This window comes from Mesoplodon densirostris, chromosome 7 (genome assembly GCF_025265405.1).
Source record: "Mesoplodon densirostris isolate mMesDen1 chromosome 7, mMesDen1 primary haplotype, whole genome shotgun sequence".
NCBI lineage: Eukaryota > Metazoa > Chordata > Mammalia > Artiodactyla > Ziphiidae > Mesoplodon > Mesoplodon densirostris.
Genome location: NC_082667.1, coordinates 62057839 through 62081873, shown reverse-complemented (window position 1 = coordinate 62081873; position 24035 = coordinate 62057839). Strand labels below are relative to the sequence as shown.

The 24035-nt window shown below is 38.6% G+C and overlaps 1 protein-coding gene across 1 annotated transcript in view; it reads left to right on the top strand.

Annotated features, from left to right (window-relative positions):
- LOC132494182 (olfactory receptor 51F2-like) overlaps positions 1–19376 on the top strand; it is a 97027-nt gene extending 77651 nt beyond the window's left edge. The window contains 2 exon segments of the mRNA XM_060105204.1: positions 18658–18964; positions 18966–19376. Of these exon segments, the coding sequence (XP_059961187.1) occupies positions 18658–18964; positions 18966–19376 (718 nt within the window).
- Positions 19377–24035: the final 4659 nt, after the last annotated feature.

Genomic DNA, 24035 nt, shown 5'->3' with positions numbered 1-24035 from the left:
AGATGGTGAACACCAACTCCAGCTTGAGAAAGAAGGACAAAACTGGAAGTATCATGCTCCCTGATTTCAAACTACACTACAAAGCTACAGTAATCTAAATGTCATGGTAGTGGCATAAAACAGACACATAGATCAATGGAACAGAATAAAGAGCTCAGAAATGAACCCACACGTATGTGGGTAATTAATCTATGACAAAGGAGGCAAGAATATACAATGGGGAAAAGATAGTATTTTCAGTAAGTGGTGCTGAGAAAACTGGACAGCTACATGCAAAAGAAAAAAACTGGACTATTTTCTCACACCCTATACAAAAACAAATTCACAATGAACTAAAGACTTCAATGGAAGACCTGATACCATTAAATTTCTACACAACTCATAGGTAGTACACTCTTTGGCATCGGTCTTAGCAAAGTTTTTTGGATAAGCCTCCTCAAACAATAGAAATATAAGGACAAAATAAACAATTGGTACCACATCAAAATAAGGGCTTTTGCACAGTGAAAAAACCAATACAGAAAAACCTCCTACTGAATGGTAGAAGATATTTGCACACTATATTCAACAAGGGTTTAATATCCAAATATATATATAATTTATACAACTTACCATCAAAAAAACAAACAACCCAATTAAAAAAATGGGCTGAGGTCCTGTATAGACATTTTCCCAAAGAAGACATACAGGCGAACAGGCAAATGAAATGATGCTCAACACGTCTAATCATCAGGGAAATTCAAATAAAAACCACAATGAGATATCACCTCAAACTTGTCAAAATGACTATTGTCAAAAAGACAACAAATAACAAGTGTTGGAGAGGATGTGGAAAAAAGGAACCCTCATGCCGTGTTGTTGGAATGTGAATCGGTGCAGCCACTATGGAAAAAAATATAGAGATTAATTTTTTTTAATTAAAAATAGAACTACCATATGATCTAGCAATTCCACTCCTGGGTATTTATCAAAAGAAAACAAAACACTAATTTGAAAAGATACATGTACTCCTATATTCATTGCAGCATTATTAATAATAGCCAAGATGTGGAAGCAACTTAAATGCCCATCAATGTTTGAGGGAATAAAGATGTAATATATATATAAATGAACATTATTCAGCCATAAAAAAGAATAAAATCTTGCCATTTGCCACACACGGATGGACCCAGAGAATATTATGCTAAGTAAAATAAGTCAGATAGAGAAAGACAAATACAGTATGATTTCATTTACATGTGGATCTAAGAAACAAAGCAAATGAACAAACATAATGAAACAGAAACAGACTCATAGACACAGAGAACAAACAGGTGGTTGCCAGAGGAAGACTGGTTGAGGGCTGAGGGGAGGAGAGAAATAGATGAGGGAGATTTCAGGTATAAAATAAATGAGTCACATCTGTGATATATACAGTGCAGGGAATATAGTCAATAATTATGTAATATCTTTGTATGGTGACAGATGGTAAGTAGACTTATCATAGTGATTACTTTGAAATCTATGGAAATATCAAATCACTATGCTGTGTAACAGGAACTAACATAGTGTTATAGGTCAATTCTACTTCAAAAACAAACACTCTCATAGGAAAAGAAACCATATTTGTGGTTACCAGATATGGGGATGGGGAGAGGGGGAATTGGATGAAGGTAGTCAAAAGTATAAACTTCTAGTTATAAGATAAATAAGTACTAGGGATGTAATATACATCATGATAAATATGTTATCTATGAAAGCTGTTAAGAGTAAATTCTGAGTTCTCATCACAAGGGAAACATTTTTTTTCTATTTCTATTTTTTTCTATTTCTTCTATGCTGTATCTATATGAGATGATGTTGTTCACTAAACTTATTGTGGTAATCCTTTCATGATGTATGTGATTATTGTGATGTAACCATTAAACTTACACAGTGCTGTGTGTTAACTATCTCCCAGTAAAACCGGGAGAAAAATAAAATAGTTTCAAATCAGTCAGGGAACAGAGACCTGACTACCTATAACAAAAAGGAGTCTTAATAGCACCTGGAAGAAGGGAAAAAAAGCAATACCAGCAAAAAATAATAAAATAAAAAAATATTTTTAAAATTTCAAATATAAATGAAAGCAGGTGGATATTTCAGTAGGAGAGAGCAAAATGATTGAAGACTATGGACAAGGGTTAGGGTTATTCATGGTGTTATTCAGAAATGAAAACCTCTTATAAGAGTGTTACTCTAATATGTGTGATAACCTTTAGGTAGCTTGTGAAAATGCAAATTCTTGTGCTCTATCAGAAGAGTGCCTAAATACTTCTGGGGTGGAGTTGAGGAATCTGCACTTCATAAAATAATTTCAAGTGGTTTTGATGCCCTGGTTCGGGACCACATCGAGAACAGTGAAGGATGCAAAAGGAAAGTGGATGTCATATTATAAATGTATCCAGTGGGTAGTATGAAGACAGATTGTGAGGACCCATGGGAACGAAGAGCCTATGGAAGATGAAGAACAAACAAGTTGTGGTTTTTTGTTTTGTTATGTTTTGTTTTTTTTATTAGTTTCTGCTTTATAACAAAGTGAATCAGTTATACATATACATCTGTTCCCATATCTCTTCCCTCTTGTGTCTCCCTCCCTCGCACCCTCCCTATCCTTCCCCTCTAGGTGGTCACAAAGCACCGAGCTGATCTCCCTGTGCTATGCGGCTGCTTCCCACTAGCTATTTACCTTATGTGTGGTAGTGTATATATGTCCATGCCTCTCTCTCGCTTTGTCACAGCTTACCATTCCCCCTCCCTATATCCTCAAGTCCATTCTCAAGTAGGTCTGTGTCTTTATTCTTGTTTTACCCCTGGGTTCTTCATGACATTGTTTTTTCTTAAATTCCATATATATGTGTTAGCATACGGTATTTGTCTTTCTCTTTCTGACTTACTTCACTCTGTATGATAGACTCTAGGTCTATCCACCTCATTACAAATAGCTCAATTTCATTTCTTTTTATGGCTGAGTAATATTCCATTGTATATATGTGTCACATCTTCTTTATCCATTCATCCGATGATGGACACTTAGGTTGTTTCCAACTCTGGCCTATTGTAAATAGAGCTGCGTTGAACATTTTGGTACATGAATCTTTTCGAATTATGGTTTTCTCAGGGTATATGCCCAGTAGTGGGATTGCTGGGTCATATGGTAGTTCTATTTGTAGTTTTTTAAGGAAACTCCATACTGTTCTCCATAGTGGCTGTGCCAATTCACATTCCCACCAGCAGTACAAGAGTGTTCCCTTTTCTCCACACCCTCTCCAGCATTTGTTGTTTCTAGATTTTTTGATGATGGCCATTCTGACTGGTGTGAGATAATATCTCATTGTAGCTTTGATTTGCATTTCTCTAATGATTAATGACGTTGAGCATTTTTTCATGTGTTTGTTGGCAGTCTGTATGTCTTCTTTAGAGAAATGTCTATTTAGGTCTTCTGCCCATTTTTGGATTGGGTTGTTTGTTTTTTTCCTATTGAGCTGCATGAGCTGCTTATAAATTTTGGAGATTAATCCTTTGTCAGTTGCCTCAATTGCAAATATTTTCTCCCATTCTGAGGGTTGTCTTTTGGTCTTGTTTATGGTTTCCTTTGCTGTGCAAATCTTTGAAGTTTCATTATGCCCCATTTGTTTATTTTTGTTTTTATTTCGATTTCTCTAGGAGGTGGGTCAAAAAGGATCTTGCTGTGATTTATGTCATAGAGTATTCTGCCTATGTTTTCTTCTAAGAGTTTGATAGTTTCTGGCCTTACATTTAGGTCTTTAATCCATTTTGAGCTTATTTTTGTGTATGGTGTTAGGGAGTGATCGAATCTCATACTTTTACATGTCCCTGTCCAGTTTTCCCAGCACCACTTATTGAAGAGGCTGTCCTTTCTCCACTGTACATTCCTGCCTCCATTATCAAAGATAAGGTGACCATATGTGCATGGGTTTATCTCTGGGCTTTCTATCCTGTTCCATTGATCTACCTTTCTGTTTTTGTGCCAGTATCATACTGTCTTGATTATTGTAGATTTGTAGTATAGTCTGAAGTCAGGGAGCCTGATTCCTCCAGCTCCGTTTTTCGTTCTCAAGATTGATTTGGCTATTCGGGGTCTTTTGTGTTTCCATACAAATTGTGAAAATTTTTGTTCTAGTTCTGTGAAAAATGCCAGTGGTAGTTTGATAGGGATTGCATGAATCTGTAGCTTGCTTTGGGTAGTAGAGTCATTTTCACAATGTTGATTCTTCCAAACCAGGAACATGGTATATCTCTCCATCTATTTGTATCATCTTTAATTTCTTTCATCACTATCTTATAATTTTCTGCATACAGGTCTTTTGTGTCTTTAGGTAGGTTTATTCCTAAGTATTTTATTGTTTTTGTTGCAATGGTAAATGGGAGCGTTTTCTTGATTTCACTTTCAGATGTTTCATCCTTAGTGTACAGGAATGCCAGAGATTTCTGTGCATTAATTTTGTATCCTGCTACTTTACCAAATTCATTGATTAGCTCTAGTAGTTTTCTGGTAGCATCTTTAGGATTCTCTATGTATAGTATCATGTCATCTGCAAACAGTGACAGCTTTACTTCTTCCTTTCCAATTTGGAATCCTTTTATTTCCTTTTCTTCTCTGATTGCTGTGGCTAAAACTTCCAAAACTATGTTGAATAAGAGTGGTGAGAGTGGGCAACCTTGTCTTGTTCCTGATCTTAGTGGAAATGGTTTCAGTTTTTCACCATTGAGAATGATGTTGGCTGTGGGTTTGTCATATATGGCCTTTATTATGTTGAGGAAAGTTCCCTCTATGCCTACTTTCTGCAGGGGTTTTATCATAAATGGGTGTTGAATTTTGTCGAAAGCTTTCTCTGCATCTATTGAGATGATCAGATGGTTTTTCTCCTTCAACTTGTTAATATGGTGTATCACGTTGATTTATCTGCATATATTGAGGAATCCTTGCATTCCTGGAATAAACCCCACTTGATCATGGTGTATAATCCTTTTAATGTGCTCTTGGATTCTGTTTGCTAGTATTTTGTTGAGGATTTTTGCACCTATGTTCATCAGTGATATTGGCCTGTAGTTTTCTTTCTTTGTGATATCCTTGTCTGGTTTTGGTATCAAGGTGATGGTGGCCTCATAGAATGAGTTTGGGAGTGTTCCTCCCTCTGCTATATGTTGGAAGAGTGTCAGAAGGATAGATGTTAGCTCTTCTCTAAATGTTTGATAGAATTCGCCTGTGAAGCCATCTGGTCCTGGGCTTTTGTTTGTTGGAAGATTTTTAATCACAGTTTCAATTTCAGTGCTTGTGATTGGTCTGTTCATATTTTCTATTCTTCCTGATTCAGTCTTGGCAGGTTGTGCATTTCTAAGAATTTGTCCATTTCTTCCAGGTTGTCCATTTTATTGGCATAGAGTTGGTTGTAGTAATCTCTCATGATCTTTTGTATTTCTGCAGTGTCAGTTGTTACTTCTCCGTTTTCATTTCTAATTCTATTGATTTGAGTCTTCTCTATTTTTTTCTTGATGAGTCTGGTTAATGGTCTATCAATTTTGTTTATCTTCTCAAAGAACCAGCTTTTAATTTTATTGATCTTTGCTATCATTTCCTCCATGTCTTTTTCCTTTATATCTGATCTGATTTTTATGATTTCTTTCCTTCTGCTAACTTAGGGGGGTTTTTGTTCTTCTTTCTCTAATTGCTTTAGGTGCAAGGTCAGGTTGTTTACTCGAGATGTTTTCCTGTTTCTTAAAGTGGGATTGTATTGCTATAAACTTCCTTCTTAGAACTGCTTTTGCTGCATCCCATAAGTTTGGTTCGTCGTGTCTCCATTGTCATTTGTTTCTAGGTATTTTTTAAATTTCCTCTTTGATTTCTTCAGTGATCACTTCGTTATTAAGCAATGTATTGTTTAGCCTCCATGTGTTTGTATTTTTTACAGATCTTTTCAGGTAATTGATATCTAGTCTCATAGCGTTGTGGTCAGAAAAGATACTTGATACAATTTCAGTTTTCTTAAATTTACCAAGGCTTGATTTTTGACCCAAGATATGATCTATCCTGGAGAATGCTCCATGAGCACTTGAGAAAATTGTGTATTCTGTTGTTTTTAGATGGAATGTCCTATAAATATCAATTAAGTCCATCTTGTTTAATGTATCATTTAAAGCTTGTGTTTCCTTATTTATTTTCATTGTGGATGATCTGTCCATTGGTGAAAGTGGGGTGTTAAAGTCCACTGCTATGAATGTGTTACTGTTGATTTCCCCTTTTATGGCTGTTAGTATTTGCCTTATGTATTGAGGTGCTCCTATATTGGTTGCATAAATATTTACAATTGTTATATCTTCTTCTTGGATTGATCCGTTGATCATTATGTAGTGTCTTTCTTTGTCTCTTCTAATAGTCTTTATTTTAAAGTCTATTTTGTCTGATATGAGAATTGCTCCTCCAGCTTTATTTTGATTTCCATTTGCGTGGAATATCTTTTTCCATCCCCTTACTTTCAGTCTGTATGTGTCTCTAGGACTGAAGTTGGTCTCTTGTAGACAGCATATATATGGGTCTTGTTTTTGTATCCATTCAGCCAATCTGTGTCTTTTGCTGGGAGCATTTAGTCCATTTACATTTAAGGTAATTATCAATATGTATGTTCCTATTCCCATTTTCTTAACTGTTTTGGGTTCGTTATTGTAGGTATTTTCCTTCTGCTGTGTTTCTTGCCTAGAAAAGCTCCTTTAGCATTTGTTGTAAAACTGGTTTGGTGGTGCTGAACTCTCTTAGCTTTTGCTTGTCTGTAAAGCTTTTAACTTCTCCATCAAATCTGAATGAGATCTTTGCTGGGCAGAGTAATCTTGGTTGCAGGTTTTTCTCCTTCATCACTTTATATATGTCCTGCCAGTCCCTTCTAGCTTGCAGAGTTTCTGCTGAAAGTTCAGTTGTTAACCTTATGGGGATTCCCTTGTGTGTTATTTGTTGTTTTTCCCTTGCTGCTTTTAATATGTTTTCTTTGTGTTTAATTTTTGACAGTTTGATTAATATGTGTCTTGGCATATTTCTCCTTGGATTTATCCTATATGGGACTCTCTGTACCTCCTGGACTTCATTAAATATTTCCTTTCCCATATTAGGGAAGTTTTCAACTATAATCTCTTCAAATATTTCCTCAGTCCCTTTCTTTTTCTCTTCTTCTTCTGGAACCCCTATAATTCGAATGTTGGTGCATTTAATGTTGTCCCAGAGGGCTATGAGACTGTCCTCAGTTCTTTTCATTCTTTTTTCTTTATTCTGCTCTGCAGTAGTTATTTCCACTATTTTATCTTCCACATCACTTATCCGTTTTTCTGCCTCAGTTATTCTGCTATTGATCCCATCTAGAGTATTTTTAATTTCATTTATTGTGTGGCTCATCGTTGTTTGATTCATCTTTAGTTCTTCTAGGTCTTTGTTAAATGTTTCTTGCATGTTGTCTATTCTGTTTCCAAGATTTTGGATCATCTTTGCTATCATTATTCTGAATTCTTTTTCAGGTAGACTGCTATTTCCTCTTCATTTGTTAGGTCTGGTGGGTTTTTATCTTGCTCCTTCACCTGCTGTGTGTTTTTGTGTCTTCTCATTTTGCTTATCTTACTGTGTTTGGGGTCTCCTTTTTGCAGGCTGCAGGTTTGTAGTTCCCGTTGTTTTTGGTGTCTCTTCCCAGTGGCTAAGGTTGGTTCAGTGGGTTGTGTAGGCTTCCTGGTGGAGGGGACTAGTGCCTGTGTTCTGGTGGATGAGGCTGTATCTTGTCTTTCTGGAGGGCAGTTCCACGTCTAGTGGTGAGTTTTGTCATGTCTGTGGACTTATTATGATTTTAATCAGCCTCTCTGCTAATGGGTGGGGTTGTGTTCCTGTCTTGCTAGTTGTTTGGCATAGGGTGTCCAGCAATGTAGCTTGCTGGTCATTGAGTGAAACTGGGTTCTGGTGTTGACATGGAGATCTCTGGGGGATTTTCAGCATTTGATATTATGTGGAGCTGGGAGGTCTCTTGTGGACCAGTGTCCTGAAGTTGGCTCTCCCACCTCAGATGCACAGCACTGACTCCTGGCTGCAGCACCAAGAGCCTTTCATCCATAGGGCTCAGAATAAAAGGGAGAAAAAGTAGAAAGAAAGAATTAGTAGAATTAGAATGAGAGAAAGATAGATAGTAGGAAAGAAAGAAAGAAAGGGGGGAGTGTGGGACGGAGGGAGGAAGGAGGGAAGGTAGGAAAAAAGAAAGAGAAGATAAAGTAAAATTGAATAAAGTATGATAAAATATAATAAAGTTATTAAAATAAAAAATAATTATTAAGAAAAAAATTTTTAATTAAAAAAAAAACAGATGGATAGAACCCTGGGACAAATGGTGGAAGCAAAGCTATACAGACAAAATCTCACACAGAAGCATACACATTCACATTCACAAAAAGAGGAAAAGGGAAAAGAATCATAAATCTTTCTCTCAAAGTCCACTTCCTCAATTTGGGATGATTAGTTGTCTAAAGGAGAGAAGGAAGGAAAGAAAGAAAGAAAGAAAGAAGATAAAGTAAAATAAAATAAGATAAAATAAAATAAAGTTATTAAAATAAAAAATAATTATTAAGAAAAAAAATTTTTAATTAAAAAAAAACAGATGGATAGAACCCTGGGACAAATGGTGGAAGCAAAGCTATACAGACAAAATCTCACACAGAAGCATACACATTCACATTCACAAAAAGAGAAAAAGGGGAAAAAATCATAAATCTTTCTCTCAAAGTCCACCTCCTCAATTTGGGATGATTAGTTGTCTAAAGGAGAGAAGGAAGGAAAGAAAGAAAGAAAGAAAGAAAGAAGATAAAGTAAAATAAAATAAGATAAAATAAAATAAAGTTATTAAAATAAAAAATAATTATTAAGAAAAAAAAATTTTAATTAAAAAAAAACAGATGGATAGAACCCTAGGACAAATGGTGGAAGCAAAGCTGTACAGACAAAATATCACACAGAAGCATACACAAACACACTCACAAAAAGAGGAAAAGGGGAAAAAATCATAAACCTTGTTCTCAAAGTCCACCTCCTCAATTTGGGATGATTCGTTGTCTATTCAAGTATTCCACAGATGCAGGGTACATCAAGTTGATTGTGGAGCTTTAATCCGCTGCCTCTGAGGATGCTGGGAGAGATTTCCCTTTCTCTTCTTTGCTCTCACAGCTCCCGGGTCTCAGCGTTGGATTTAGCCCTGCCTCTGAGTGTAGGTCGCCGGAGGGCGTCTGTTCTTTGCTCAGACAGGACGGGGTTAAAGGAGCAGCCACTGATTCGGGGGCTCTGGCTCACTCAGGCCGGATGGAGGGAGGGGTATGGAGTGCGGGGTGAGCCTGAGGTGACAGAGGCCGGCATGACATTGTACCAGCCCGAGGTGCGCCGTGTGCTCTCCCGGGGAAGCCGTCCCTGGATCCCAGGACCCCGGCAGTGGCAGCCTGCACAGGCTCCCTGGAAAGGGGGCATGGACAGTGACCTGCGCTCGCACACAGGCCTCTTGGCGGCGGCAGCAGTAGCCCCAGCGTCCCTCGCCCGTCTCTGGGGTCCGCGCCTTTAGCTGCAGCTCCCTCCCGTCTCTGGAGCTCCTTTAAGCAGCGCTCTTAATCCCCTCTCCTCGTGCACCAGGAAACAAAGAGGGAAGAAAAAGTCTCTTGCCTCTTTGGCAGGTCCATACTTTTTCCCCCCGGACTCCCTCCTGGCCAGCCGTGGTGCACTAACCCCTTCAGGCTGTGTTCATGCCGCCAGTCCTCTCCCTGCGCTCCGACCGAAGCCCAAGCCTCAGCTCCCAGCCCCGCCTGCCCCGGCGGGCGAGCAGACAAGCCTCTTGGGCTGGTGAGTGCCAGTCGGCACTGATCCTCTGTGCGGGAATCTCTCCGCTTTGCCCTCTGCACCCCTGTTGCTGCGCTCTCCTCTGCCACTCCGAAGCTTTCCCCCTCCGCCGCCTGCAGTCACCGCCCGCGAAGGGGCTTCCTAGTGTGTGGAAACCTTTCCTCCTTCACAGCTCCTTCCCACTGGTGCAGGTCCTGTGCCTATTCTTTTGTCTCTGTTTATTCTTTTTTCTTTTGCCCTACCCAGGTACGTGGGGAGTTTCTTGCCTTTTGGGAGGTCTGAGGTCTTCTGCAAGCGTTCAGTAGGTGTTCTGTAGGAGTTGTTCCACGTGTAGATGAATTTCTGGTGTATCTATGGGGAGGAAGTTGATCTCTGCATCTTACTCTTCTGCCATCTTCCTCAACTCTCTCTCCCACTAGCTATCTATTTTACATTTGGTAGTGTATATATGTCCATGCCACTCTCTCACTTCATCCCAGCTTACCCTTCCCCTGCCCCGTGCCCTCAAGCACATATATACAATGGAATATTACTCAGACATAAAAAGAAATGAAATTGAATTATTTGTAGTGAGGTGGGTGGACCTAGAGACTGTCATACAGAGTGAAGTAAGTGAGAAAGAGAAAAATAAATACCATATGCTAAAACATATATATGGAATCTAAAAAAAATAATAGTACACTTTAAATGGGGGAATTTATGGTGTGTGTCTTCTATCTCCAAACTGTTCTTATAAAAAATCCTTCAATAGAAGGCTCAGGACAAAAAATTACATCAGCTTATAAAGCACACAGCCACAGAAAGCAATTGCATAATGGAAGATACAAAAATACTGTATGAGGCAAAATAAGTCTTCTGGGAACCTCTGTACCCTGGAGACACAGTGAATGACACCACTGCCAGTAATTGGCCTCTCAGCTCTGTGACTGTCTCCAACCAGGCAGGCAAGAAGTCTCCTCATAAGCTTGGCCCTCCCCTGGATTGAAAGCCTCCTCAGCATTCTGGGTCAGCCTGAGAGGGACAGAAAAATTGCTGCACAGGTCCTGTAAGTAAAATTGTTTTGTTCAATGAAAAAGCTCAACTCTAGACAAGCCAAACTTTCTTACCCACAGAGAAGAGTTTCTTCACCCTGTGCAGAACTAGATTAGATAATGGGATGATGGGCTGAGGCAGATGGTAGAATTTGTAGAATTATTTATTCTTGGGGAATCTATAGAGAAGGGGCATTTTGTTCTGCCAGGTGTGGGTGGGATACCCTGTTGTTCATTAGTCAAATGACTTAATCAGTTGCTAATATATTTATCCTGGTCAGTGGTTTGGTGCTCAAGAAATCCAAAGAGGTCTTCAGGGGCTGAAAACCTCATTTATAAGCCCAGTGATTCTTATTAAAAATGGAAAAATACCAATTTTGAACATCTACTGCATGCTAGGTACTGTACTAGACACAGTGCCTATTTTATCTCATAGATAAAGAAACTGAATCAAAGAAAGTTTACATTACTTGTAGGTTTCAGTGCATGAGCATTGGAATTAAAAAGAAATAGGAGCATGAGCATTGGAATTAAAAAGAAATAGGTCTAGAATCCCAGCTCTACTATTCACTAGTTGTATTGATCCTGTATGTGTTTCATAACTTCTCTGAACTCAGTTTCTTTAACAGAAAAGTGATTTAATAATACTTGCCACATGGTGTTGTAGTAAGAATGAAAAGATAAAATGTTTATAGGGTTCTTGGCAAAGTAACATTCACAGAACAAGTTACTAAATGGTAACTGTTGTTATAATATTTTTTGTTATTGCTGCCATACAAGATCTCAAAACTAGTTGGTATTTGAGCAAGGATCTAAACCCAGATCAGTCACACAATAGCCATGCCATTGGCAATGACTTGGACAATACTGATAATGCCATATGGTCTAATTCAGCAGTTAAAGACATAGCCACAAGCTACAGCTCATGGCAGTGCAATGAAAGAAGAGCATCATTGTGATCTAAGTAGACAGGAAAATTAGTGGAGAGACTATAGCTTATTTCTCACAAGAGAAAATGAAGGTTGTGCAGTGATTGGAGAGGATGAATGGGGATGATGTGCAGGGATTGAACAGATTCGATTGTGATGACTGCAAAAAAGAGTAACTTGGAGGAACTTTTGTGTTTCCTCCTAATAATATCCATTAGTCCTCCTTTATTTGTTGATATGAACAGTTTTGTGTTCTCAATTTAAGACAATTGCAATGAAATACAGCTTCAAGGTCCCACTACCAACCAGACTGGTATTACTTAGCCTTCATATGTAGACCTCCTGAGGCTCCAGTTTTTGACATTTCCAAAGTAGAATCAATACAAATTTAATGACGATTTGTATGTTGAGGATGAGAGAGAGAGGGAGAAGAGTGTGTGGTGTGTGTGCATGAGGGAGACAATTCTAAGCCGATGATTTGCTAGAATTTGATGTCATTTACTGATAAATGAAGCATTGAGAGAGAGCCAGGTTTGGAATGGGACAGGGAGTGAGGTCTTTGTGGCTCTTACTGAGGTTGAGGTGTCTGAGGATGTATGAGTAGAGATACCCCTCAGGTATAGATAAGATAGTTTATTCACATTTTATTCACTGGCACTAAGCAGTGAGCTTTGATTTGTCCTCCAAACTTCTGCCAGTTCTTTTTCTAAATCATCAATTTGATCTCCTCACTCTAGTTCCATGATTCATTACTGTCTTCAAGTTTAAGCCTAGAAATCTTGCCACAGCTTCAAAGATTCTATTAACTTTTGAAATACAGAACTCAGGAGAGGCCATAATTAGATTTAAGGTTTGCAAGTCATCTGGATATAAGTGCTATTTAAAGCCATGGGAATAACTACTATATCCCAAGGAGAATATATGGAGAGCAAGAAAGAAAAGGAACTCCTTGGAAGAAAAACAGACTCCTAAAGAACAGCAAAATTACAAGACAGAGAACCAAAATATCATTTGATAAATGGGGGGGAATCTCATAGAATCACTACCATCGAAGCTAATAAAGGAGAAAGTTTCAAAGTGGAAGTAGTCAACACTGAGACAATTTGAGATAAAGGAGAGGAAAACAAATGTGAAAATAAACCTTTGCACTTGGTATTTAGAAAGTCATTGGTGACATCAGTTGGAGAAATTTCTGAGAGTCATTAGGGAAAGAATCCAGATTGTTACTGAAGGTGAAGAAATAATAAACAAAAGCAGACTGTCTTTCAAAGAACAATTTTGTTATTATAAAAGATATGGCAGGAACTTGAGAGAGAAACAGGGTTTATGTCTTATTTCTCTCACTAGCAAAGCACAGTGGCCAATTATGAAAGATGTTCAATATGCCTTGGTTGCACTGAATGTGTTGACAACATGGATATAAATGTGTGGGAAGCTTTCATTAATAGATTGGGGTAACACTCGAGTATTGTAGACTGCAGAAAAGGAGTCAATGGTACTAAATAAGATGTTAACAAAGGAAAGGAATTTTGTTGGTGTTAAATTAGAAGAGATGAAGAATGATTTATTTACTTATTCATAAAATATTTGGAAATGCCTGGCTTTTGATGCTCTGAAACTAAAATCCAAGTCCCTTATCCTTTCCATGGAATTCAAGATTTCAATGTCCTTCTCCCCACCAGCCTTCTCTTGCTTCATTCCCCACAGCACCCAGCTTCACATTTAAGGCTCAGCATATTGATTTTCTTGTAGTCAGCCAACAAACTGTATTGTGTCATTATTACATTCAGCTTCTGCTCCCTTGTTATGTATGTCAAGAATACCTCTTTCCTGCTTTCCATCCTTGTGAACTCACACCCACCCATCAAAACTTCACACAGTTAAAATTCATCTACTCTGTTAAGATTTCTTGGAACTGATTCCTCTTGACACACAGCCAAACACATTCATGCATACACGGACTCAGATTCTGTCACTCCACACTAATTTCTGTCTTATCTAAAGCACCTTATCCTTGTGCACTCTACAACTAGCGACATTTCTTCGTCTCTGATTCCTCTGATACACACCTTGCCGAATATAGTGCCTGGCATGTAGTAGGTGTTCAAAATTGGTAATTTTTTATTTTCAGAGGAGTCCCTGGACTCATTAAAGATAAGGTTTTCAGGGTTTCCCTGGTGATGCAGTGGTTGAGAGTCCGCCTGCCGATGCAGGGGACGTGGGTTTGTGCCCCGGTCCGGAAAGATCCCACATGCCATGGAGCAGCTAGGCCCGTGAGCCATGGCTGCTGAGCCTGCGTGTCCGGAGCCTGTGCTCCACAACGGGAGAGCTCACAACAGTGAGAGACCTGCGTACGGCAAAAAAAAAAAAGAAAAAAAAGAAAAAATATAAGGTTTTCAGCCTTATAAAGATGAGGTCCTGACAACCTCTCTGGTTTCATCAGGCACCAAACCACTGTTATTTTACTTGCTTTGTACCCTTAGTGCTGACACAAATACACACTGAGCTCCCAGTTTGATGTTGGAATGAATGAAGTGTTTACGACGGATGATCAAGTGCTTAGGTGGGGTGATTGGCTATGAAAGGAATAAGGAAACCTCTGTGTCTGAGCCCAGCATGGATGATGAGAGGGTGCAGGGATTTATGGTTGTAGACCAATGAAAAAGAAGGAATTCAAGGGAGTTCTCTTCTGCCAGGCTCAGCACAGATCAGTTCAACCTGCACTGTGAAAGGGAAGGGAAAAAATGATAAGAAGAATGAAAATGAGCAGTGAATAAATTGAATTATTGAAATAATGTAAGGGGAACCATGAAGATGTTAGGGTGAAAGAGAAATTGTTCAGATAGCAATTTATTTTTTTAAACTGATCTCTTATAAAATTTCCTAGAACTCAATGACAAAAAGTACAACTCAATCATTGCATATCACCGTGAAAATCGCTGTGATAGGCAGAATTAACTGACAGAGGCCTTCTGCACTCTCATAATCGTTTTTATTATTCATCATAATACACTGGATATTGGAATTATTTATAAACAGCAACATTCATTCTCCCTTACTTGATTATAAACTCTTTAAGAGGGGTTTTGTTTGTATTATATCTTAGCTTCTAACACAGCACTGTGCACAGAGTAGGTGCTCAGAAAATGTCTCTGAGAGTGTAAGGCAAGAGCAAAGGAAGAGATATTACAAGTTCATTCTGGCTCAACATTTTCACATATGCCACTCTAAAAGCCTTGGAATACTTCATCTTGACATACACAAAAATAGAAATCTTTCAAGCACTGATTTTCTTGGAAAGCCTTCTCCAAATACCCCAAACCTTTTGTACACAGAATTGAAGTGATCCCTTTTTCATGATTACTCTGCTTCCCAGTAACCCCAGGAAGTAGTTAACTTGAAAACACTGAATCCCAGGTTCTGTGAATTAATAATAAATAAACAGGTCAAAGGCTTGTGGAAAATGAGAGGTGAACCCATTCTTTTAAATTATTATAAGTATCATTCATTTTATAGGTTTTTAGTTTATCTTTCTGATCAAGACATACTTTTTTTAAATTTTTTAATTTAATTTAATTTATTTTTTTATACAGCAGGTTCTTATTAGTCATCCATTTTATACACATCAGTGTATCCATGTCAATCCCAATCGCCCAATTGATCACACCACCATCCCCACCCCCCCTGCTGCTTTCCCCCCTTGGTGTCCATACGTTTGTTCTCTACATCTGTGTTTCAATTTCTGCCCTGCAAACCGGTTCATCTGTACCATTTTTCTAGGTTCCACATACATGTGTTAATATACAATATTTGTTTTTCTCTTTCTGACTTGCTTCACTCTGTATGACAGTCTCTAGATCCATCCACATCTCTAAAAATGACCCAATTTCGTTCCTTTTTATGGCTGAGTAATATTCCACTGTATATATGGACCACATCTTCTTTATCCATTCGTCTGTCAATAGGCATTTAGGTTGCTTCCACGACCTGGCTATTGTAAATAGTGCTGCAATGAACATTGGGGTGCATGTGTCTTTTTGAATTATGGTTTTCTCTGGGTATATGCCCAGTAGTGGGATCACTGGATCATATGGTAATACTATTTTTAATTTTTTAAGGAACCTCCATAATGTTCTCCATAGTGCCTGTATCAATTTACATTCCCACCAACAGTGCAAGAGGGTTCCCTTTTCTCCACACCCTCTCCAGCATTTGTTGTTTGTAGATTTTCTGATGATGCCCATTCCAACTTGTGTGAGGTGATACCTCATTGTAGTTTTGATTTGCATTTTTCTAATAATTAGTGATATTGAGCAGCTTTTCATGTGCTTCTTGGCCATCTGTATGTCTTCTTTGGAGACATGTCTATTTAGGTCTTCTGCCCATTTTTGGATGGGGTAGTTTGTTTTTTTAATATTGAGCTGCATGAGCTATTTATATATTTTGGAGATTAATCCTTTGTCAGCTGATTCGCTTGCAAATATTTTCTCCCATCCTGAGGGTTGTCTTTCCGTCTTGTTTATGGTTTCCTTTGCTGTAAAAGCTTTGAAGTTTCATTAGGTCCCATTTGTTTATTTTTGTTTTTATTTCCATTACTCTAGGAGGTGGATCAAAAAAAATCTTGCTGTGATTTATGTCAAAGAGTGTTCTTCCTATGTTTTCCTATAAAAAAAAAAGAATGAATGAAATTAGAACACTCCTTAACACCATACACAAAAATAAAGTCAAAATGGATTAGAGACCTAAATGTAAGACCGGACACTATAAAGACATACTTTTTAAAAGTAAAAGCTATGAAAATGTTTCTCAGAGATCAATCTATTTATGAAAAGTACTAATAGAACTTGTTAATCTTTCAAATTTTCAGAGTTAATTGTGAAATGCATGCCAGTTGGGCAAGACCATATCTATTTCGTTTCTATACATTTGTCAAATTCATGACACTCAATAAACAATTGTTGGAAGTAGTGTCCAAAAAAATTCCCTTTTTAAATAAATGTTCCCTTTTTTGTTAACTCTCATTTCCATTATGAGGTTTCATAATACATTTGACAGTAATTTGATTGGTTCTCTGAGGACACTCTCATTATTCTAAACTGGAAACTCTAAAGTCATATTTCACTGATTTGGTCAACTCATGTAACTTAACACTTTTTTTTCCTCTAATTTTCCATTAATTTGAATTAAAAATTTCTCATTGTTAAAACTAAGAGATTGGGCCTCCCTGGTGGCGCGGTGGTTGAGAGTCCGCCTGCCGATGCAGGGGACGCGGGTTCGTGCCCCGATCCCGGAGGATCTCACATGCCGCGGAGCGGCTGGGCCCGCGAGCCATGGCCGCGGGGCCTGTGTGTCCGGAGCCTGTGCTCCGCAATGGGAGAGGCCACAGCAGTGAGAGGCCCGCGTACAGCAAAAAAAAAAAAAAAAAAAAAAAAAAAAAAAACTAAGAGATTTATTTAGGGAATTCTTGAGGTCGCACTTTGGGTGAACTTGTGAGGTCTGGAAACACTTAGGTTCCCCTGAGGAACCTTAACATTGGCTACAAGTTCATTCTTGTAAGTACAAGTTCACTCAGACTCAACACTTTCACATATGCCATTCTAAAAGCCTTGGAATAATCTAATAAACTAATCTCTGTTTTCCCCAAGACCCCTTCTTCCAACTCATACAGACCCATTTACCCAGTCTGCAATTCTCTACTCAATGAAAAAAGAAATATAATGTTTGCAACAAAGTTTTATATTCCCCTCCAAAGCAAAACAATAACATTCTATTAGGTGTCACCTGAGAAGTATGTCTTAACAAAATGGAGAAAATCTGTTCTTTGCTAGTGGAGAAAAGCTAGTCTTCAAGCAGACTGAAGAAAGAAATATATTTGAACATGGCAGCACATTATAACAAGTGGGGGCAGAGGCCTCTGTAGGTGATAGGTATGAGTTCTAACTCTACATCTCTCTCAAATGCAATTCCAGATGCTGTACTGCAAGAGTCACTTGAAAGGTTAGATACTGTAGGCACCTGCTCATGACTGCACTGATGCCTAAGCCATTTATTATCACTTCATATGTGTTGCATTATAAGTATCTCTTTCTCAATATTTTCTGGCTTCCTAAATTATCTGTAAGCTTCACTGCTTTCTGTTCTCATGGCCAATGTAATATTGCTGCTCCAAAATCCCAATCTATTTTTCTCTGATGCCAACTATACAGAAAAACATTCCAAAGAAGATGGAATATGATTGGCCAATCTTGGGTAAAGCGTCTTTTCTTAGTCCAGTCAAATTTGGCTGGAGGAAAAGATCACATAGTATAAACCTAGCTACCAGCAAAGGGCCCAAGGGAAGAAAAATCATGGGCTGGGGAAAATACAAAAAAAAAAAGAGTACCTACTACAACAGTTGAAACCTTACAATTATTTTATCAATTTAAATGAACCATTCATACTTACATAGTATATAGACATTCATCTGTGGTTAGTTTTTGGTTGAATAAAATTATTTGTAATTGGATTAATTTTTTAAATGTAGGGTTTTTTTGGTTATTCCAGAATATCATATTGGAATTCCATACTTTTAATCCAGCATGTCAAACTTCCAGAATATCACATCCTCTTCTGTTATTTTCCTGCTAACTGGTGGTCCTGGGCCGGAAGCCTTCCACACCTGGATCTCCATTCCCTTCTGTTTTCTCTATGTAACAGCTCTCTCAGGAAACAGTCTGATTCTATTTGCCATTGTTACTCAGCCCAGCCTTCATGAGCCCATGTATTATTTCCTCTCCATGTTGTCCACCACTGACCTTGGCTTGTCCGTATACACTCTGGTCACCATGTTGGGTATATTCTGGTTCAATGCCAGGGATATCAGCTTTACTGCCTGCTTGTCACAGATGTTCTTTGTTAAACTCTTCACTGTCATGGAATTGTCAGTGCTGTTGGCCATGGCTTTTGATCGTTTTGTCGCCATCTCTAATCCCATCAGGTATGCCACCATTTTAACTGACTCCAGAATAATTCAAATTGGAGTGGCAATTGTCATCAGGGGGACACTAACGCTGACACCAATGGTAGCAATTCTTATGAGACTGTCCTTCTGCCGCAGCCACGTGCTCCACTACTCTTACTGCTTCCAAACCTCATGTGATGAAGCTCTCATGCACAGACACCAGGATCAACAATGCAGTTGGGCTGACTGCCATGACCTCTACTGTTGGTGTGGACTCAATTCTCATCCCCCTTTCTTATGTTTTGATCATTAAGACTACCCTCAGCATCACATCCCCAGAAGAGAAGAAGAAAGCCTTCATCACCTGGATCTCCCATATTGGGGCTATTGCTATTTTCTATATTCCATTGATCAGTCTCTCCTTTGTTCACAGATTTGGGAAACAAGCCCCAGCCTATGTACATACTATGATTGCTAACACCTACCTGCTGATCCCCCCGGTCATGAACCCCATCATCTATAGTGTGAAGACCAAACAGATACGCAGAGCTGTGATAAAAATTCTTCACCCCAAAGCACATAGAATCATAGAATTCTAGAGACAGTCTGTGTCAGGTCATATTATCAATAGAAAAGTAAATCTGGTGTTTGTTGAAGCTAAGTATGCAAATATTTAAAATCAAAGATGAAATATATTTAGAAAATCAGCTTGACTGACCTCTGTATTTTACAAATGAGGAGACAATAGACATAAGAATGGGAGGAATGAATGAACAGCCTGTCTATAATTTCTCCTCTGATCACTGCTTGTTCTAAAGAGTTTATCCTGCTTATGCTTGTTTATCCTGCCAGTAGACTTTCTCTTTTTACTTTAAACATTCACGGCAGTTAGAAAGACACAGTATGAAAAAGTGACTCCTTTTTGAGAAATAGTTAGTATTTTCTAAGTGTAATAATAATTGTAACTAACATTTATTATTTCCTTTGACCAGTCATAATTCTGTTTTTTACATATATTAACACATTTGTATATTCAAAACAACATTATAAGGTAGTTACTTTTACTATCAATGGGAAAGTTGAAGCACAAAAATGTTAAGTAACTTACTTAAACAGCTAGTAAGTGACAAAACCATATTTCACATCCACATGCAAACTGACTCCAGGGTCCCCCCACTCTTAACTTTAATGCTGTATTGCTGTATATAATATAAACTACATATGTATTTATATATCTAGACTATATTTATATATAATATAAACACTTATGTATATAATATAAACAATATAATATACATTTATACATGAATTAATTAACTTGTACTGGGGGACATAATTTAGTCAAACAAACAAAAAACAAAACTCTGTTCTCTAGAAAATTTCAACCAATTTTTGGAAGAAAAGCCCAAAACAAAATCTTCAAACCTCACAAATGTATTTCTACCTGATGTTCTTTCCAAACTAAGCATATTCTAAAATTTCTTTCTGCCCCAGCAGAAACTGAAAAGTGACTAGAATTGCAAAGGAATTACAACTTGTGTTATTTACTTAGAATTGTTTTAACTTGCAGCATATTTTTATGTAATGGCTTGATCCAGCAAGTTAATTATTTTTTCCAAGCTGGGTATATCCAATAATTCTAGAAATTTTAAAGTACATATTTCAATAATACATTGGTGTCACTCAATAATGGTGGGCCCTATAGCTGGTATCAGATCCGGCAAGGAAGTAGAGGTAGTCATTCATATCTATAGGGAATTTATAAAGTGACTACAGTACCGACTACTTAATAATTAGGATGATGTCAAAATCCTCAGCATATCTGACAATAATATTTTTAGTCTCAATTATTGCTAGTCTTTATCTTCCTGATCTTTGTATGTTGGAATGTCTCAGGACTTTGTTCTCAGACCTGTCTTATTCTTTGTTATATTCTCATTTTTGGTCATCTCATTCTAGCATCATGCCTTTAAATACCATCTATATGCTGGCAAATCCCAAATTAATATCTACAGTCCAGACTCATATCTAATTGCCTATGCATCACTATCTTCACTTGAACATCTAACAATCATCTTAGACTCATCATGTCCAAAACCATATCCTAATATTCACATCAAGGAAAAAACATTCTCAACCACAGTCTTCCATAACTCAGAAACTCTGCCTTTCAAGTTGCTGTGATAGAACACTTGGAGTTATTTCTGACACCTGTCTGTCTCTCCCATTCCACATCCAACCTTTTAGCAAATGCTGACAACTCTTTCTTCCAGGTATTCCAGATGTTGCTAACTGGAGTACAACTACTTTCTACTACCTCAACTGCTACCCCCATGATCCAAGCCATCATCATCTTGAACTTGAAATATTATAGTCTCCTGGTGGATCTTCCTTTAATCCACTTTTGCTTTACAGTACAGTAAAAGAAATTAAAAGTACAGTAAAGTACAGTAAAGTAAAATAATCCCCACCATAGTTAGATGGATTATTTTAATACACAAGACAAATCATGTCACTTCCTCTGCACAGCATGTTCCAGAAGCCCCCTGCCTTACCCAGGGAACATTCACAGTCATTATAATGTCTTGTAAGGATTTATGTGTTCTGGCTCCTTTCCATAATCTCAACTTCATCTCCAACTACTCTCCACTTTATTTACTTTACTACACCCACACTAGCCACCAAATATTCCCTTAAACTCACCAAGCATGCTTCATCTTCAGACTTTGCACTTGCAGTTCTCCTTACTTGGGACGTTCTTCCTCCAGATGCCCCTGTGGCTTACTGTCTCTTATCACGCAGGCTCTGCTCATGTGTCTCCTCACTACAGGGCCCTTTATATTATAAAAAATAATAATGACAACGACACCTCTCCCTCAATTCCTGCCTGATTTACTCTCTCTTCCTTACCTACCTTGTTTTAATTTCTAGCACTTTCACCCTCTCGCCAACATATTACATACCTGTTTAGCTCTTGTCTAGTTTCCCCATTACAAGGTAAGTTCTTTGAGAATAAGAACTCTTTGTTTCATTTATGCTGTCTTCCAGACCCTAAAACAAGGCCTGCCAGATAGAAAAATCATAATATCTCTGGATGGCGTGGCTCCATTTACCTCTCAAGGTTCATTGCTTCCTCTCTATGCTCCAGGCACAACAAACAACTTGCATTTCCTTAGCCCTGATTGCTCTATCTCACTTTCAAGTCTTTGTACAAGCTGTCACCTCCACCTACAGCACCCTCACTCTCTCCCTTCTCCTGACTTAGAATAGAAGTGACTTTCCTTCAGAGATGTTTTCACGACTTCTCAAGTCTGTCTGGTGTCCTTTTGAGGTGCTCCTACAGCACCTTCCTCATGACATCCCTTTTTAGACTCTACTGTAACCATTCTCCCCACAGCAGACTCTGCCCACTTCTCAAGACCAGGGACCATGTCTTAGTCGCCACTGGACATAAGTAAAAAAGTGCAGATGATGTGGACTTACAGACTGGATTTTTGCTTGTTTTTTTCCACACATGACGTAAGATGGGTCATGGAGAAAGGGACGAGAGAAAGAGAAAGAGGGGCTTGGGCTACAGTAGAAGGATGGGGTACCCAGAGTCCTAAACATGGGAAGGAGATGGAACTTCAGTCTTAAGAACTGGACAGTCAAGATGTCCTCACTACTTCTACTGAGGTTTCTCCTCCAGCACACCTCCCACGCACTAATGTGTGAAAAGCCCCACTGTCCAACAATCCTAGAAACTTGTAAGTTTCCATTCCTAGGAAGTGAGTGTGTAATCTGGATACTTGGGGAATGGGTGTTGCAGAGTAAATGTCATCTGTGACCCAAGTGAACAAGCTCACCATGAATTGGAGACTTTCCTAAAAGCCAGAACAGTGATGGAAACATGGCCACTGTTGCAGTTACTTGAACCCAGAGTCCAAGTGAAAATCCTGTAAGTTCTATAAGGCCCTATATTATCCAATTCCCCATTACCTCTCCGATTCTATCTGCCTACTATTCTTGCCCTGGTTCCGTCTGCTCAGGAACACTGGCCTACCAGATACATTCCCTTCTCAGGAACTTTTCTTGCACTTTCTGTTCCTTCTTCCTAGAATGGTCTTCATCAAATATCTCCATAAATATATTTCTCACTCCCTCAGGCTTCTGAAATGTTTTCATTATGTGTGGCCTTCTGCACATAATGTTGTGCAGGAGCTTCATTTAAAATTTCAACTACCCCCTTGATATTTATCTGCTCCCTTCTTCCCTTTATTTTTCTCCATAAGACTACCTAACATCCTATTTCACTTTTTATATCAACTCCATTTATTGTCTGTACTCTTAATCAGAATACTGCATGAGGGTGGGGATTTGTGTGTGTGTAGTCTATTTTTCTTATTACATTATAGACCCCTGATAAATATTTGTTGAATGTGAATGAATAAAGAGTCAGAATACCTGGTTCTTAGACCAATATTATAATTCATTAACTATGTGATCTAAGCAAAGAGGCTTTATGTCATGTATTCTTTATCTGTGACCCAGGTGCAATGAAAAGTGGCTTCCCTACCTCAAGGTCTGTGTCATCAACTGAAAGAAAAGCTGGGAAAAGAAAAGCTCAAGAGGTGCACAACCTTATTTTGAATTATGGGACTACATTTTTGTGTACCCATCTCGGTAAAAAGGCTGTGAACTCCTAGAGCCCAAGGACCTAACTATATACCCACGTTGTGTCTAGAAAAGTAGCTGATGAGGAAAAGCACTAACCACTGTGGCTTACTGGAGTTTGAGTTACTTGAAGGGGCGGAAATAGATTGTCTAGAGCCCTATACGTGTAAGTGCAGGAGTCATGGCAGAGGCGGTAAGCCCCTGGTGATCGCCCTCCCACCCACCAGACTGAAACAGTGGAAAGCCTGTGGGAGTGACACACAAGTGGCCATGGAGGTATTGTCCCCTGTCTGGGCCCTCAGTCTATATTCCCCTATCCTGTCCCCATGGGCTTCATGGGCAGAGTTATAAATAAACCTGTGCTTGAAAGGAAAAGTCAGATTCAGCTGCATCTCAACAGGATTGTACCATATTCAAGTGAGTGCATCCTCACTGGGGTCAAGCAGACCAAGGTCCCTGCCATCCTGAGGGACCTTGAAGACCCCACAAACTGTCTCAGGGCAGTTTTGGGAAGGGGAAGGGGAAGCCCTTGCATCTCACACATACCTTCATGGGCCAAGACGAAATGTTCCAGAGCATTAGCTGACATCCAGAAAAGCAAGTGA